The sequence below is a fragment of the Centroberyx gerrardi genome, chromosome 18 (genome assembly GCF_048128805.1).
Source record: "Centroberyx gerrardi isolate f3 chromosome 18, fCenGer3.hap1.cur.20231027, whole genome shotgun sequence".
Taxonomy (NCBI): Eukaryota; Metazoa; Chordata; class Actinopteri; order Beryciformes; family Berycidae; genus Centroberyx; species Centroberyx gerrardi.
Window position 1 is genome coordinate 9,461,790 of NC_136014.1, and position 18,140 is coordinate 9,479,929.

Consider the following 18,140-nt stretch of genomic DNA (forward strand, 5'->3'; position numbering starts at 1 on the left):
AGAAAAGTAAAGAAATTAAGACCTCCCATTTTTTCACAGGTGTGAGGTAGATGAGGGGGGCTTCAGGTATCCTTGGTTGAGGGGAGACAGGAGGGTCTGGGGTCAGCGGTGAAGGGTGCACCTCTACGGGCCGCTTCAGGATTTCCTCCACCTCTGGGTCCGGGGGCCGTGATGCGTGTGGGGCTCCTCCGGGGAGGAGGAGGAGCCGTCCAGGGGAGACGAGCCGGAGCGCTCCTCCTCCTCCGGGGGGTAGAGGTAGGGCCCGGTCCCCGGGCTGGAGGCCGAGGTAGAGGCGTGTTGGTCCTGAGAGCCTGTGGCAGGCGCCAGCGCCTTGTGGGGACACTGAGCCACCATGTGCGTGATGCTCTGGCAGTAGTGGCATTTCTTTGGCTGAGGGGGCAGGCCACACTCCTTGGCATGGTGATCCAGACCTCCACAGTTATAACAGCTGCAGGACAGAAGAGACAGGGGACAAGGAGGGAGTTCATTGGATGACGATGCGCAAACAATGCAGAACAAACATAAATTGGAGACATTCATCACAGCTGGAGACATCCTCAACCTTCTATTAGTAACTTTGTAACATTCACATATTCATTTTGTTAGCCCTCCAATGTAATCTTTTATAGATTACTCCTATGATGTAATTCAAGATCAGATCACAATAGCAGAAATTATATATTCTCTGTTACCTCTGTCTTTCACACAGAATAGGACATAGTTTATGAGATTTTTAAGATTAGATAAATATCTTAATATAATAGCATGTACATGTATTAACAAATACGGCGGTGACATGGTGAATTTAGTTGTGGATGTCCATTATATTCCTATCATATTGAATTGAACCCCACACTGCTGAGCTGAAAAATCAGCACTAACTAGCATTCACCACTAGATGGGAGTATGACACATACAATTGCTCCAGATCAAATCTGGGTGGCACTCTATGTGGCAAACCAATATATCTTGTTTAATTTGACAGGGTGCAAAAAGGTGCCCAAAAAAGCTGCTCAATAAGAAAGTAAAGAAGTGAAGACAAAGGCAGCAAACATTTCAACCCATCAAGCTGTCATCAGTTGTTTTTGCACAATGTCAAATTAAACAGACTTTTACTATCTTTACTGTCCTTTTAATACTCTTTTGATGGCTTGATGCCATAAACAAGTCACAGTTCAGGGTTGTGCCTTTTTTATTGGAGGTGAATTGAGCAATGTTCCTGGACTAACACACCCGACGCCACCAGAACTGCCTAATGTTTTGGAATTTCATGCATACCAATATAACACATCACTGCGCTACATGTTGATTGTAATTGAATGATATGGCTCAACAACTGGTTTGACAAGACAGCAGCAGCAGCGGCTCATCATTATGAAACAATGGTCATGGTACTTGCTATTTTAAGATGGAACCAATTTGACAGCCACTAAACAAAACAAGAGCAACCACAATAAATTCAGGCATGAGCACAAATAACAGTCATTAGCAAATTGCTGCCACTACATAAGAAGAAAGAGCGTGAAAGGTTCTGCTGAGGAAGGACAAGGTCTGTTTCAGCTCCGTCTTAATTGCCTCTGAGGAGGTTCTGATTCATCTGCAGGGAGCATTAAAGGTTCATGCTTCCATCCAATTTACAGTAACCACACTTGGAGATGGAATTAAAAATGAAATGGAATTGACCTGGGTTCATATTTACTACATATCAAAGCTCATTTCTTTGGAGTGTTTTAAAAAGGATTTTATATAATCGTAGTTAACTTGTTGGTAACTGAATTGTTACCCAGGTAGTGCCTAGGTAATACAGCAGGTAATAGGTATGAAGGCAGGTTTAAGGATGTTATTAGCAACTATAAAGCTTCACATCCACCTGACAGGCTGAGGCTCTCATGCGGCCAGTGCTTGTGTAAAGAACAGCATCCAATCCACTGATTCTCCAGCTAGATTTATGTCATAAAATATAATTATATTCACTTAATTTATTTAGCGCTTTTCGAAACTTTGTTGTAAAATGCTTCGCAAACAATAAATCAACAATAAATCAAAGCAAATCGGATAAACAGGAATTTATGATTTTATAGTAGCATTACAGTTATTTTATTAGTTTATTGATTCAAAAATGCATTTGAAATCACAGATTAAGCAGTAAGTAAGTACACATCTCTTGGTCAAGAGATGTGTGCACATTGTTCTATAACTATGGGTTTGGTGAGGTATTTCTTAATAACGAAAAGCTCAACATTTGTATGTTCAGAGAATCTGTGTTTACTCAGTATAAGGAGCAATGGGCTGATGATATATGGACTAAACCAAAATTGCATTGCATATTTAGGATGATAAAATATGAATATGGTACTGAGAATTATGTTGTATATAATTTATCTAAAAAGCAAAGAGCCTTATGTGCCCAGCTGAGATCTGGTATTTTACCACTTACGGTTGAAACTGGACGGTATGTCAGTCAGGAAGAAGAAAAGCGGATTTGTTCAATGTGCTGTTTGACTGATATAGAAAATGAGTTTCACTTTGTTTTCTATTGCCCTTTTTACTGGGAACTGCGCAATACTTTGTTTAGTAAGATAAAAACAGATATTGATTTTGTAAATATGGATGATGCACAAAGATTGAGTTGGCTGTTCGCTTATGAAACATTTAGATTAGCTAGTTACCTGGAGAAAGCCTGGGAGATGAGGAAAGAAGCTCTTTATCAAGATAAACTGTAAGTTTGTAGCAGTTCTTTTCAGTGTATTGTTCATTTGAAACCTATCATTTCAAATATGTTATTTGAAAGAATATAGTAGTACTTTATAATGTGGTAATTTATTTATTTATTTATTTTTTTGCTCTTATATGTATCACCGGAAGATGTATGTTTTGTAAAATGGTGGTGTCCTGTAATCCCATGTAGGATGGGCCAGATGTTTGGCATGACACAGAAATAAAAATAAACTAACTAACTAACTAGACATATATTATTTCATCTCTAAACTTAGTTCAACTGATTTAAATTTAGAGCAGCGTAGACACATTCCCAGAGCACAAAGTGAGACATGGACTCAAAAATGTAATAAAAAAATTCTTTGCAACAACAAATTTCTTGTATAATCAAGAATCAGCAATAATGAGGCACCTCCGTGGGTGCTGTTGCTCATCAATGTTGCCCAATTAGTTGTCATGTGTATCAATTTTTAGCAGCGTTTAAGAATAACTTGCTTCAGAGACATTCTGCTTTAGGGAAAAGCAGTGTGTTTTTTTTACAACAGGACGGTGACTGATGAACACTTGAACTAAGGAAAAATTCAGCTACACTTGGTGAACTATTCATGAATATACTTTAATTATAAAACCAATACATTCCGCCGAACACAGCCTTCATCGAGATGCGATGAAGACCCTGCGGGAGTCTGTGTTAGACAAAATGCATTGCTTTTATAATTGAAGTTTCTTCATTAATTGTTCACGGTGAGCAGCTGAATCTTTCAGTTCACTACTTGATTCAAACACCTTGGGAGAGCCGTGAATTTGCAGCAGATTTTCTTCCCTCCTTAACTGATGAGCACTTGTGAAGGGAACGGACCGCACAATGGTTGGTTACGTAACAGTGTGACCAGCAGGGGTCAGAACAGCGTAACAGCCACAGGAGCCGCTCACACTGAGCGCGCTCACAAAGAAAGAGATGACATCACAGGGAAGTACCTGCCATCTCTAAATCCAATACGGCCTTACTACCACCTTAGTGGAAGGTGGAGACACTTGACCTAACACTGGATCAATTATCCCAAATAACCTGAATAATTCAGCTGTGTAAAACAATCAGGGAGCCTTCTCTCTCAGATACGGTTTCCTCTCTAAGGAAAGGATTTCTTTTCACACCTTAAAATACTGGATGGAAGGAGCTGCGATCTGTGCAACGCAGGCAGCTCCTATATATTTGAAGGAGCAACGTAAAGCGGGGCAGAGTTGGACTTTCTGATGTTCTAATGCTATGTAGGCATGCGATGGCTTCCTACAACAGACACAGATGCAGTATATACTCCACTTGGGAGTCCGCCTGGCAGGGTTTGCTAATACATGAAATGAAGGCATTCTCTGTCTGCGGGCAGCAGGAGAAGGACGGGGAACACAGCCTCCTCTGCTTCAACCATCAGGCGTTTTCAAGGAGCTCCATATGGCTCCCTCTGACAGATTTTAGCAAAGCACCCTTCAGGATTTTACTGAGGACAAAGCAATTGATTGAGCTACCGCTGCATAGTGCATTGAAATGCATATAAGCCCAATCCATCCCTCTGCTAATGCCGTCTCTAATGTAAAAGCTGGCAAATTGACTTAAAATAGTGTGGCAATGGCAGGCAAAGTGCCCTATTCAATTCCTTATTATGGTGCAGAATAACCATGGCAACAGGCATGTACTTGGGCAGATTGAATAGATTGAATCTATAATCTCTGCCCACTCAGAAATAGCTCACTGCAGTAACACGTCCATATAACTTATGTCTCCTATACCTGCTACCTAGTGTAGCTCTGCTGTCTGAAAGCAGCCTTCCCATACTCACATGGTTTTGTTTGATGGAACATGGTAGACTGCTGATATGTGAATCCATTTGAATTCTTACAGAAAACACAAAATCATTTCATGCTTTTTGTCCCCCATTCTTAATCTTATTATTCATGCACATTTGATCCCGCCGTGCTTGACGCCGATACCCACCGGTCTCCCTTTGGTTTGCGTTTCTGGAGCGGGACCTTCCCTTTGGGTCTCCTCTCGCTGCCTGCGCAGGGTCCCCCGCCAGGCCCCGTCACCCGCAGGGACTCCAGGCCCTTGGAGGACTTCTTGTAGGTGAACTCCACCTGCTCGCCCTCCTTCAAGCTGCGGAAGCCCTCCATCACCAATTTACTCTGTGGAGGAAAAAAAAAGGAGAGAATGCCCATTTAAAACTGGAACGCTCTTACAACTGCAGATAACTCTTGATGACTTGGGAGTGCGTTCTTTTAAAACAGGAATCCTTTATAATGCCTAAAATACAAAAAAGGATCTATATCTCAGTCGGGAGAGTCGCCGCTATTTTGTGGGCTGTAAGTAAGATTTCAGCTAGTGCCTCAGTTGCTTGAAATTGCACCTATTTAAGGCCCATTTTCAGAGTATCAAAGCATTAAGATGCACCTGTCTCTGTGGAGATGGCCTGATAATAAGATACAGATCTCAAGATGTATGACTTCATTTTTTAAGAACTCCGTTTGATATAAGGTGCGTTACAATATGAAGCAAGACGGAAAATTGGCCAAAACGCATATCTGGGATGTTCTAATTATCTTCAGGACATCCAAATGACCTTGAATAATGGCGAACCAGTCATTAGGAGCCCATCAAAGTGATTCATAGGGTTTGGGACTGCTGTTATTTCTTCATTAAATAGACAATTGGTCATCTTCAAAGACTTTAAAGACATGTTGGTATTGAGTTGTATTACATCTTGACTGGAAGCTTAGGGTATTTTTTATTCCCTGAAGCTGTGACATTCCCAAACTGTTATAAACTGAGAAAGACTGTATGGTTTACACAAAAATAGGCTACAATAGGCAAGTGAATGGTAAGAGAGCTTCTGTCTCAAACATGCACGGTTCAGTTGAAATATACGTTTATCTTACCGATTACCACCAAAGACTCAATTTCAATCCCAAGTTTTACCTTTCATCTGCACAGCAAAAACATCACTATTAATTTCACTGTGTAAAAATCAACTCTAGGCCAGTGTTTATGTGTATATGTAAGTCCATACCCTTCAGAGCTAATTTAACCCTTTTAGATAAAGCCGACCCAGAGGTATACCAGCTCTATGAGTGGACAAACAACTCTCTTATCAACACTAGTCATCTCCAAATAATTGTCACTGAAAAACAGTGGAAAATGCGCACCTGCCCTGCCCTTCATCCAGCACCAGAAGCACACAACATTCAACATCCACTAGCACACTCATTCACCCAATGCCACACGGAAAACACAGCAAGACGGAGACATCATTTCCAACACGGCGAATTGACTCTAAGTGGCTCGTACCAACTGCCATGACGGTCACAGAGCACAGAGGGGCTTATCTCTGAGAGTGCGTCCTTGCCTCACTCCCCCTATCTACTTATCACAGAGGCACCATTTCCTATTCTTTCTGTAGGGGGTGGGGGGGGGGGGGAGAAGAGAGTGTCGCACCCATGCAATCATTTCCCTCGACGCAACCACCATCCATCTTATCTGCATGATCGGAATTATTGATTTGGTTACTACATAACCACCGGACAATGATTTATGTCTTGTTGATGGTACAGAAGGAACGGCGGATAGGTGCTGTATCCGTGACCTTCATGGATCGCACCGAGCACCGGCGGATCCGGGCAGAGGTAAACACACACCCACACGAGCACACACACAGTGTGCAGAACAAACCTACTACCTACTATACATCCAGGCCTATAAATAACACGCAGGGATCTGTAAATGCAGCGCCTCCCGACAAGACAGATGTGTAGGAGATAGAGGGAGAGAAAGGAGCGACTGGCGATAGGGAATCAAATGCCCTCGAAGAGAGAGAATATAGTGAAACGAGAGAGGGAGGAGGGAAAATGTGTTCAGCAGCACTTCTCATAATGTGATGCGCCTGCAGTTACAGTAAAAGAGGTAAAAGAGGTTTTTGGGTCTATTTGCAGACACGAAAGAATAGTTAAGAAAACGTGTCTACTCCAGAGTAAAAGAAGAGATATGTGAGAATTAATTGCAAACTAAGAATAGTTTGCACTCATTGCACTCGGTAACGGAGGGATTTGTCTGACTGCCACAGCACAATGCCACAAAAAGTGGGAGGTGGGATAAAATAGGGAGGAACAAATAAACGAAAGGGAGTTTTCTGATTTATTTTATGCTTCTGAAAAACAAGTTTGAGGAGAGTTGACTGGTAAAAATGTGTAAAACTGTAAATGTCTCAATGATAAGTTGCATTTCATCCCGTTTCATGGGGAAACTGTATTTTTTAGGATCTAATTTATTTGGAAAAATTATAAAACAAAAATGAAAAGAGTAATACAATCAAAATAATACATTTGCCAGTGCATCAGGCAGTGTACTTTTCAAAATTCAATACAGATAACTTGACTGACAAAGTCACAACAATCCTGAGTTTAGTGCCTAAAATCACTTAAATTATTTCAAATAAATTCTTAAGACATTTATAAAATCTTCCTCAATAGATTGTATTAAAGTGGAATAGGCCAGCACTATTCTAATGCATAAATGCCATTGGAGATATAAAAGAAAAAGGAAGTTTAATGTCAGTCAAGTAAAGTTCATATTAAACAAATCAAAGCTTGAGTTTAACCTAAAGGAGCCAGTTATTTCATACAGTTTACTAAACTTAAGACTTTACACTTTAAACTTCTTCCTTCATTAAACTTAATACTTTCTATACATAAGGCCTAAACAGCTGAGCTCAAAAGACCAAATAAAATCCATTAAAAACTATCTACAAAACTCCTTGCAACACAGAATGTTTAAAAAGAAAAATATAAGCTAATTCAACTTATTTCATTTACTACTATGTGCATTAGATTTTGCTATTGAAAAAAAGCTTTTAAAAGGCCATGAAATATATAGAATACCTTGACAGATTTACAAGGATAATTCTTGTGTTATTTTATTTTGTTGCAGAAAGTTGAAAAGAGAGATCCATGCGGGGAGATTTCCGATTAATCTTAAACATGGACATGTTTTAAATAATTTTAAAGTAATCTGTACATGATAATATATTTGTATATGTATTTCCTGCAACATGCAGTGTTTATCTAAATTTTAACAATCAATAATTATTAATTGTTGCTCAAAGGGCACTGAAAAGATGCGATACAAAATCAAATAATGCAGTCACAAACAGCAAATTATGCTTCACATAACTCTTCACAAATCGCCCTTAATAAAAAACTGAAAAGTTGGATTTTTTCCCAGCAATGACTAATTAACTAAGCTTATAAACGGAACAACGGTGCCTTGTGCTATAATAGGACAACTTCTTTGAAGCTCGTCCAAAGACTTCCATATGCTGCAGTCTGTTTCAAACACCCTCTACCTTTCTACATTTTACAGGGATGGAAAATCACATGCGCTGAAATATTCCATACAAGCTTTTCTCCATTAATTCATTCATGAATGTGTTTGTCGATTCCCTCCCTCCAGTTAGCGTGGGTGATGGCCCAGGCCGGCTCGTAGTCGATAGCTGATGGAGGGCTCATCCATTTTGGGCGTTTTGGTATTGGATTTGGCTTTGAGGAAAACACAAGGATCGGGGAATGGGAATGAGGGAGAGCAGGGATTCTGCACAGCAGATGCGAGAGCGGGAATAAAGCAGGAAGGACAATGGGGCGAGTCACAAACTGAGCTTGTGACTTCACCGTAATGTAAGGATCAATCTCCAGTGGCTGTGCTGCAATAAGATCACAAATATCAAGATTCAAGACTTAATCATTTATTGCTATTTCGACCAAAATTGCCAGGACAAGGCATTTACGCACACATATCCATATATAATACCCATTCTACTATCTGGTAGATATGAAAGTTGGCTCTCTATTTTTATTAACCAATTATTCAGAGCAACCTTAAGCACACATTCAAATTAATATGCCAATTGATTTTATGTTTCACATGACTAGACCATTCAAATGACTGAAAGGCATTTCCCAGAGCAAAAATCAGTAGATTGCAAATAAATAATGAACATAAAAAATAAATAAATGCATTGTGAATAATGATGAATAATCATCGATTGCTCTGTGGACTGTGTGGCCCATGAGCCTTTCCTGTTCCTCTCCTGTCTTCAGTCGACAGGCTGCTTGTCTCTCCAGGTCAAAGTTGAGTGGTTTGGCTCAGTACCCCACCCCCCCCGCTACCCTCAATGCCCACAATGCACCAGTGAGGAAATCACACAACTCCTTTTGTTCTGCAGAAATACAGGAAAACACACACATCTCCTGCATGCTACGTGCCGTTAGTCTTGATCAGTTCTGGTGTCGCCTCTTGCCTTTGTGTCTCACATCTCACATGAGTTTAATTCCTTTTTTCTGCAGCATGGACTTGCAGCAACTTGGCCTCTCCACAATTACGTAATAAAACGTAACGTGGATTGCATGAGTGCCCATGTGGATCTTACATGCCTGTGTGTGTGTGTGTGTGTGTCAGCGTGTGTGTGTGAAAAAAAAAAAATCAGAACCGGTAACCCGAGTCCCCTCCTCTCGAGTGACCTGGCGGGTGTCCTGACCGGTTTCAGTTTACGCACAGAGGTCAGGAAAGGGCACGGCCAGGGAGAGAGAAGGAGAGAGAGAGAGAGAGAGAACACAAAATGGAGGAGTGGCCTGGAGCGGGGTGTGGGAGGTGGGTGGGGTGGAGAGGGAGGAGAGTTGGGGAGGAGGAGAGGGAGGAGGAGAGGGGGGTGGGGGGGGTTTCATGGAAATGCCTAGAGCGCATTCTGTTCAGCTCCAATGGAGGAGCAACTCCTGATCAGTGGCTGGACTGGGGAGGGTTTGGGGGGGGTGGGCCCAGGAACAAAACCCCCATTTGATCAGGAGCCCCACAGGTCAGCGGCAGAAATCCGGGGGTCAGCGGTATAACCATCCCACCACCACCCCCTGCCCGACTGGAGGACCACACCAGCGCTCGCAGCCCTGGCCTGGGAGGCACCGGCCGCCGCCGCCTCGCCCCGCGCCAAAGATCAGGAGCAGAGCCGCTAAAAATGGAAGCAACGGAGCCGGCGAAATGGAGACCGACGTATTCTAAAATGGCCCGACTGCGCGTACGAGCCTGCGATATGTAACAAATATCTTTCCGTGTGCATTCCTAAGAGTACATGCGTGTGCGAGCGTGTACGCGTGCGCATCGGCGTGTGTGTGTGTGTGTGTGTGTGTGTGTAGGAAGGAGCCAGCGATCAATACGGACTCCAACATCCTGGATAGAAATAGCCCTCCTTTTCATCAGCCAGGCCGTCGTCATCACCAGGCCCGGCAATCAATACAGGAAACTGTAACGTGAGGGGATGGGAAAGCAGAGAGGATACCCACCATCCTCCCAGCCTCTCCGTGGCGACCACCGGTTCATTATGGGATGCTTTCAATCAGAGGCGGGCCCATGCGGAGCTGCGCGGCGGAGTGTACACCTCTGTGTGTGTATTAAAGAGTCGCTGAGTGGGGGTGTGTGTGCGTGGGGAGGGGGGGGGGGGTGTATAGGGGTGAGGGCGAAGGAGATGGCGTTCACCATGTGGCGTGGTGCCATTAAGTAGCTTTTTACACACAGGAAATGCTAAGTGGACAAAGCTGGCCCAGATCAGCTCAGATGGACGTAACCCAACAGGACGCATATAAACCAAAGAAGAAAGAGGAGGGGGAGAGAGAGAGAGGGAGAGAGAGAGAGAGAGAGAGAGAGAGAGGAAGGAAGAAACACATGCACACATGAACACGCATGCCGGCGCAAACCACCAACAGAGGCGATCTCATGGCGCTGACACCCCAGCCCTCCTCAACACGTTGTCATTAGCGGCCCTGACCCTTGACCCCCGCCCAACCCCCATCAAACACTTAAGAGCCTTCACGTTTCCCCTGCCTCAAATTAACAACGTCCAACGCCCCCGATTATGACTGGGGCAAATATTTGATCTGGGGGAGGAAGCACTAGATCATCTTGCTACATTTATCAGCGTGGAAGGGGAAATGAACCTTGCTGAGGTGGCTGGTGATAAAACACACGGCCCGCTAATAACTGGACCCATTCAAAACAGAAACACCGTTACAAAGTATGTCTGCTTACATAAATGGGAGAGTTTTGTTCCCAAAATGAGATATCCACCGTTTGAAAATAAGTGGCAGCTACTCTTAGAAAATGATTAATAGCAAGAAAATAAATAGAAAGTAAGTAAAAAGGTCGTCGGTTGATAAAACAATAACACTTTTAAGACTGGATCCTTCATATTTTAGAGGTATTGAATGATAAACTTCAAGTAAGAATCTTTTCCTCAAAATGGATATATAGCCTTATGAAATAGACCTTTTCAAATATACATGGCTGCACTTTTCTATATTGGAGCTGTGTATGTAGAGGCAATATTATTCTTCTGCCTGGTTTGAATTAAAATCATAATCTAAAATTGATTTCATTGCAGTACATTTGCAAAGGCAAGAACCAGCAGTTATTTTTTTTCTCAGTGTATTTTGGCATTGAACTCAACAGCAGGGTTAGCGCAGCAAATTAGTACTGATAAATAACTAATGATATGAGAAACAAGATGGAAGTAGGATGATGGTTATGAACTGATTTGTTTGCTAATGACATTGACAGATTAATAGAAGCAAAACCTGGTCTAAACAAACTTTTTCTATCTATCTATCTATCTATCTATCTATCTGCTATTTATTCACTCATTTCATTACAAAAGAGATAAAAAAAAAATCTAAAAAGTCACTGTGGATCTAATCCTTACTCTTTACATGCCATTCTGATGTCTTGTGTATATGCATGTTTTGTTGGGTTTTTTTTAATAAGAGTTGCACAAACAGTTTATTTCTCTCTTTTTCTCTGGCCTTTTAGATGGAAGCGTCTCAATTTCAATCCCATTACTGATGCATTTCAATCAGTGTTAAAGACCAAAACGCTAAAGTTGTAAGTAAAGAAGAAGTAAAGAAGCAAAACCGTACATGCCCTTTCCCATGCTTCTTTTTTACTTGATCAGGCTCAAGCAGAACGCTAGGTAACATTTGCAGCTTTAATTCAATATAAAGCCAAGAGAAAAAAAACCTTGAATATCAAAAGATATGTGGAATGATTATGTATGAATAACTCCATTCAATGGTAATTCATATCTTCATAACTTTTATCTCTTTATGTATGTCACCATGGCGATCTGTGAAGAGTGCCTGATCAAATCCTTCAGTAGTCTTTGCATAAAATAAGACTGAAAGAATTCATGTTGTATTAATAAACTGAACAAAACATGAACAAATGGATGAGTAATCTCTGCCTCAACCAAAAAGCTTAAATTTCAAGGTACAGAAAAAAATGTGAGACACATACTGGATTTGTTTGAATTATGTTTCAAAAACGGCTTATTGTTGTAGGTTTCCAATGACTAATAAAGCCCAGTCTGTTCAGGTTTTTAAAACTATACATAAAATAAATGTCAGAGGTGCAAATATCACCAACGATCAACTTCACTCCGCGTCAATAAACCAGAGTGGACTGTGCAGCCGCTGCCTTTGTGTTCCAGGTGAATTGCGGCTTGTTTTTAGCCCCGCTCGGCTACTAGTCCGCCACCTTTCCAATTACCAATCATCTCCGCCGTATGTGGCCAGCTCCTCAAAAGGAAGTCACATGACTAGTCTTTCTTCTTCTTTTGCGGTTTTTGATGTGCAGAGGGGAAGGGGGTGGCGGTGGGATAGTGTGGCTGCAGGAGAGACAAAGCCTGATACTGGCTATCTGGAGGCAGTGATGGGTGGGGCCTGCATGCCAAACGGTGACACGGACCAGAGGTTAATCTCACTAGGGGCCCACTTTAACCTCGCTACACAAAACACACACACACACACACACACACGCTTGTACACACACACACACACAACCCGCGCGCACGCACACACACACACACACACACACACACACAAAACCTAAAACATCTTACAAAGGTTCACATGTAGACATCAACAACCTGGCGGCAACGGCAGAAAGTGAAACCTAAAAAACCACACACACACACACATGCAAAGTGAACACACACTCTTGAGGTTTCGGAAGAATAGCAGCAGCAGCAGCAGCAGCAAACTGTTCAACATTTCAAACTGATTACCGACAAAGGGCAAGCAGCCCCCCCCCCCCCCCCCCCAACCCCCACCCCCACCCAACCCTCCTGCCTTTTTGTCTTTAAAGAAATTCCTCTTTTTAAAGAATGCCTGAGGAGAGAGCACCCCCCATGTCCCAGCAGGAACTCACACACACACACACACACACACACACACACACGCACACACACACACGCACGCAAGCACACACACACACACACGCAAACACAGAGTTCAGGTAGAAAAGGGTTGACAAACAAGAGATACTAACATTGCTGATCATGGTCAACAGTAGAGTTGTGTGTAGAATCACTAACTAGAGAGGTATGGAGAAGCTTAATTACGCTCCCTCTCTCTCTCTCTCTCTCTCTTTTTCTCTCTCTCTCTCTCTCTTTCTCTCTCTCTCTCTCTCTCTCGCTCTCGCACACACACACACACACACACCTTCCAAAAGGAAGTGATCAGATAGGAGCTCTGATGAAGAGGCCTCCCAGGAAGAACTCGTGGTCGGGCGGGGACCCTCTCGCTGACTCACACACACACACACACACACACACACACACACACACACACACACACTTTCTCCTTCTCCCTCCCTCTCTTGCCTCCTGCTCTTCCACTCGCTCGTCTTTTTCCAACCTCCCTCCCTCCCTCTCTCTCTCATGTTTTCCTCCTCTACTACTACCACCCCCCACCCACCCACCCACTCTTTCATTCCCCCACTTATTTTTTTCCCACATCCCTCCTCTTTCCCTCTCCTAGGAACACTCCTCCTCTCTCTCTCTCTCTCTCTCTCTCCTGTCCTCATGCTCCCTCTTTCCCTTCCCTTCTGCTTCCCTTTCCCCTTCGTTCTACCTCTCCCTCTCCCTCTCCCATGCATGTGGTCAGTGTTCTGCAGAAACAAATTCTCCAATTCTGCAACTATTTTTACTGCAGCTGACAGCAAACCTTGTAGCATAAATGCAGAAAATATTGCATGACCCATGGGACCAAGCCAAACTCCCCCTCTCAACAGTCCCTGTCTATATAATAAATTGTCTCTGAATAGAAACGCCACCATCATGTATCCCAACTTTTCAGGAATCAAACAAAAAACATTCTTACATTCAGACTGATGACAAAATGTGCATTTCAGGTGCTCTATCTTGCACACAAGACAAACTACCTGACTTTTGGGTCAATCTGGAGAACATCTAACAAACAAATACAACCTGCAAATAGCAACAATCTGTCCCAACGTCTGTGAGCTGGCAGCAGAAAGAAAGAGAGAGAGAGAGAGAGAGAGGGATAGAGAGAGAATGTGAGTGACTGAGTGAGTGAGAGTGTACATACATATATATACAGTATGTATGCGTATTGTGTACTGTGTGTTTCTGCTAAACGACTATGTTTTATATCTGTTGTAAATGTACAGCTGCACACATTTGGGTGCAGACTATCATGTGATGTCCTGTCCAAAAGGTCAATATAAACTTATGATTCAGACACTGTATGCTAATAAATTTTATCGAAAGTTATCATTCTTGTTAGAACGATTGTTAGGAAGATATGCAGAAAAAAATTAGAAAATGCAATTAGCTGTGCATAATTTGAAAAAATTGCCATCCACACCAGGAACTGAGGCTCATCAGCGGCAACATCATTTTCACCATTTCTTCCTCGTTGTAATCCATATACAGAGGCTAATTCTTTCAAACCACATCATGGATTTGAGAACAGAAACAGAAACCTATATGGCTCCAGCCTCTCTGGCCCTATAGGTTACAAAATGCGGAGACAGACAGTGTGTATTTGACTTCTGCTCGGCTCTTCAGGCTGTTTCCCCGGACTAGGCCTTCCCTCTATATCAGCCTGATCCACTTGCTAAGCAGACATCTTTGGCCAGCAGGAAGCTCACAGTACAGTCGCTCCATAAGGCCACAATATGAACGTATTCAATCCAAAATTGTTAACAGTGTGCAGCAATATCCACTTTCCTGAGCCTCTCCGCATTATCAATGTTTACTTTTCATCAGCAGCAGTATCAGCAGGACAAAAACTGTACCCACACGCACATTGAAAGGCGGATACACATAATGCACATCCTTCATCTGAAGATAGATGGACAAGGTCGCCATATTGTTTAGCCTAAACATAATCCACTGAAAAAGCAGTGTTTATCTCCTTCGCACAATGTTCTCCCAGTGTATACAGCAACATATAAATATAATTCAGCATTTTCAAATAGGGCTACATTTGTAAAGAGCGTCATTTATTTCACAGCCAGACAAAAAGTTTTGACAGGTCACAGAAAACAGCAAGTGAGATGAATGCAACCATACAACACAGCAGCATGGAGAGGTAAAGCAATGAAAAGCTCAAAGGACTTCATTTCAGCTGCAAACTGTCTCACTGGTGTATTTTGAGAAAGTAGTCTGACTAAGTGTTATATGAAGGGATGTAATAGAGGGGAAAGGTTGGTGAGGATAAGGTCACAAATTAATAATAATAATAACAAATAGATTGTTGTAGATATTGGTGGTTGTTTGCCTAATGATGATCACTCCACCTTTTTATTTACCACTACATCACTGGCTATCTGAGCCACAATACGCCCCCCCAGTTCAGAATAACATCCCGAGAGCCCACAATAAAAACACCTCAGGAGAGGGTGCCACATGAAATGGTGAAAATGACTCTCCTCATCCTCTGTCGTTCCTCCCCGACTCTTTTAAAGCCACTTTATAGGACCGTAAAAAAGGGGGGGGGCGATTTAACGGCAGAGAGAGGAGCTCAAAGAGGGAAGGCATCAAGTGCTCTTTGTTTGCTGCAGAATAAAGACGAAAATAAGGCCGCCGAAATGAACTCGATGCGCCAATAAATCAATTGTATCTGCCACAGAAGAAGAAGAAAAACAGGCCAGGCTTGTGCTTCACGTCACTAGTGAGCGTGAGTGTGAATGCGGATAGGAGCTCGTGCAATTAAGCGACCGCCGTTCCATTTCAATTGATCACACGATGGCTATGCAATTGCTGTCAACATCAACAAGTGACACAAACAGCAACACCGGCCCCAAATCCAGTTCCTCTGCACATATTCCTCTGCATGAGTCATAAGAGCGTGCACTGTTTTACTATCTTTTTTCCCCTTTTTTTTTTTTTTTTTTGCATGCCTTCCGACATGTTGGCTGGCTGGATATCAACCAGGCTGTGCTGTCCATGAGGCCAAGAGTGAAACTGGGGCTAGAACTGTGTCATAGCCACACGAAATTTCTTCCCTTCCCTGCCCAGTGCAGAGGGAAGCGAGGGAGGAGGAGGAGGAGGAGGAGGAGGGGGGAAATGGGACTCGTGTGGCTTTAAGGGGAAACCTAACATGTTTTTCAACCCTATGGACAACGTTGTGATTACACAGTAACGATGTTTGGCCGTGCAAAACATCCGGATGATACAAATGTAACCGCCGATTGGTGCTTAGAGAAGAAATGAGGGGAACCCGGGGGATCGAGATAGGATTTGAAGTGACAATGAAATTGTAGGCCTATTTGAAAAAAGGGAGAAAAACACACACACACACACACAGGCTAGATCTCATCAATCACTCCTCACTTTTGAAAACCCAAGTCCACGACGAGGCCGATGCTCACAACATCATTGCAAAGCAGATGTTATTCTTCGTTTATGTTTTTTGGCGTCAACTTACTTGGTGGACGAAAACATCCAGAGGGGGGTCGACGGGGCTCCCTTCGCTGCTGGTCATTGAGATAAATCCAAAGCCCATCCGGACATTGAACCATTTGCAGAAGCCCGAGCCCGACAGGACCTGAGGTCGAGTCCGGTCCTCTTGCTCGGTGGACTTGGCGGGGTCTTCTCCGCCACCTTTACCCGGCCCTCCTACAACAAGGGGGCACACAGTTAGTACATTTGAATGGTTCAAAGTTACACCGCATAGGGATGACTATTTCCCTGTGCGCGCACGGGTTTTTTTTTTTTTTTTTACATAAGTTTAATGGGCTCGGTTGCGTAAAACTTCTTGAAGAAGAAGCGCGGGGGGAATCCCCCTCCACTCGCAAAGAGCTATGTGAAGTTCAGGGTCTGTAGAAATTTCCTGTTCTAGTATTTTCGAGATCAGCCAAGCGACCAGAGGCGCATGGTGGAGTGATCCAGTGTGCATCAACGCAAACCCTTCCCCAAAAAAAGTTGTTTGTCGGTCTATGACACATGATCGCCTCTCATTCATTCACAAGCATGCTCAGTCGGTGGAACTTGTGGAGGATTTCTGTCGTGCATCTACTGCACATAGACTTCTAACGTGGAGTTGTAGGCTATAGGATCCACAAGGCAGGTGTACACATGGTTCCTCTATAGCTTTACCACTGGGCAGAGCAGCCTATACGCTCTAACAATGCATAATCTTAATGCAGCAAAACAGAGTTGCATATGGTGATCGTCAGGGGCGGTTCGGGTCGTTTTAAGGTTTATAACAATAATCCCCGCGCACCTTGCCCCCCCCGTGCGCGACCACATAGACAAACTAAGAGCAGAAAATAGAAAATAATTGCAGAATAACCTTCGGCCATGTTTCCCCGCGGACCCTCTGCGCCCAAGTTGCAATAGAGAAGCTTCCTCTGCGAAAACGGGCTGCGGTAGTCACCATTAATCCGACATCCTCGATCCCATCGGTCACCAATTTAGCTCGCATGGTACGGCGTGCTTTCTGCCTTTTGATATTTTTGTCATGTCTCTCTCTTCCCTTCAATCCCTTCCTCACTCACACCACCTCTGTAGATCTCTCTCCCTCTCTCTCCCTCTCTCTCTCTCTCTCTCTCTCTCCCTCTCTCTCTCTCTCCTTCGCTCTCATTCGCTCTCTAGCTGGCTGTGCCCGTTCCCGTAGTGAGAACACGTGACTTTGTCAATTACATGCTTTCTTGCTACTAATTTCTCTCCCTGCGATTCCAGGGAAGTGGGGGAATCGGACTCGCAACCAACGACATCAGTCATCCCTGCGGTTAGATAAGCAGGAAAGAATCGACCTATATGTTCTTGCAATGCACATATGTGAGGAAATGAGATTTAGGCTTATAGATTTAGCCTATGTTAAGGGTCTGATGTGGCTACTCAGTCTCATAGGCTGCTTCACTCTGAGATTAGATGAGATGAGATTAAATGAAACTTTAATGATTCCCCTGGGGTAAACCGGATCGTCGCAGCGGCGGTAGGATACACTGGAGATAATGCTACAAGCAATTAGAGCAAAAGAACATAATGAGGTTAATGCAGACAATAAATAAACAAAGGCACGGCAGTGCTCGT

The 18,140-nt window shown here is 43.2% G+C and overlaps 1 protein-coding gene across 1 annotated transcript; it reads right to left on the bottom strand.

The window, feature by feature from the left end:
* Positions 1–135: 135 nt before the first annotated feature.
* On the bottom strand, positions 136–17,529 carry lin28b (lin-28 homolog B (C. elegans)). The gene is made up of 4 exons (XM_071920191.1): positions 17,494–17,529; positions 16,531–16,785; positions 4,709–4,896; positions 136–448 (listed from the first exon to the last, which is right to left on the bottom strand). The coding sequence occupies exons 1-4, from the start codon at positions 17,527–17,529 to the stop codon at positions 136–138; spliced, it is 792 nt and encodes a 263-aa protein (XP_071776292.1).
* Positions 17,530–18,140: the final 611 nt, after the last annotated feature.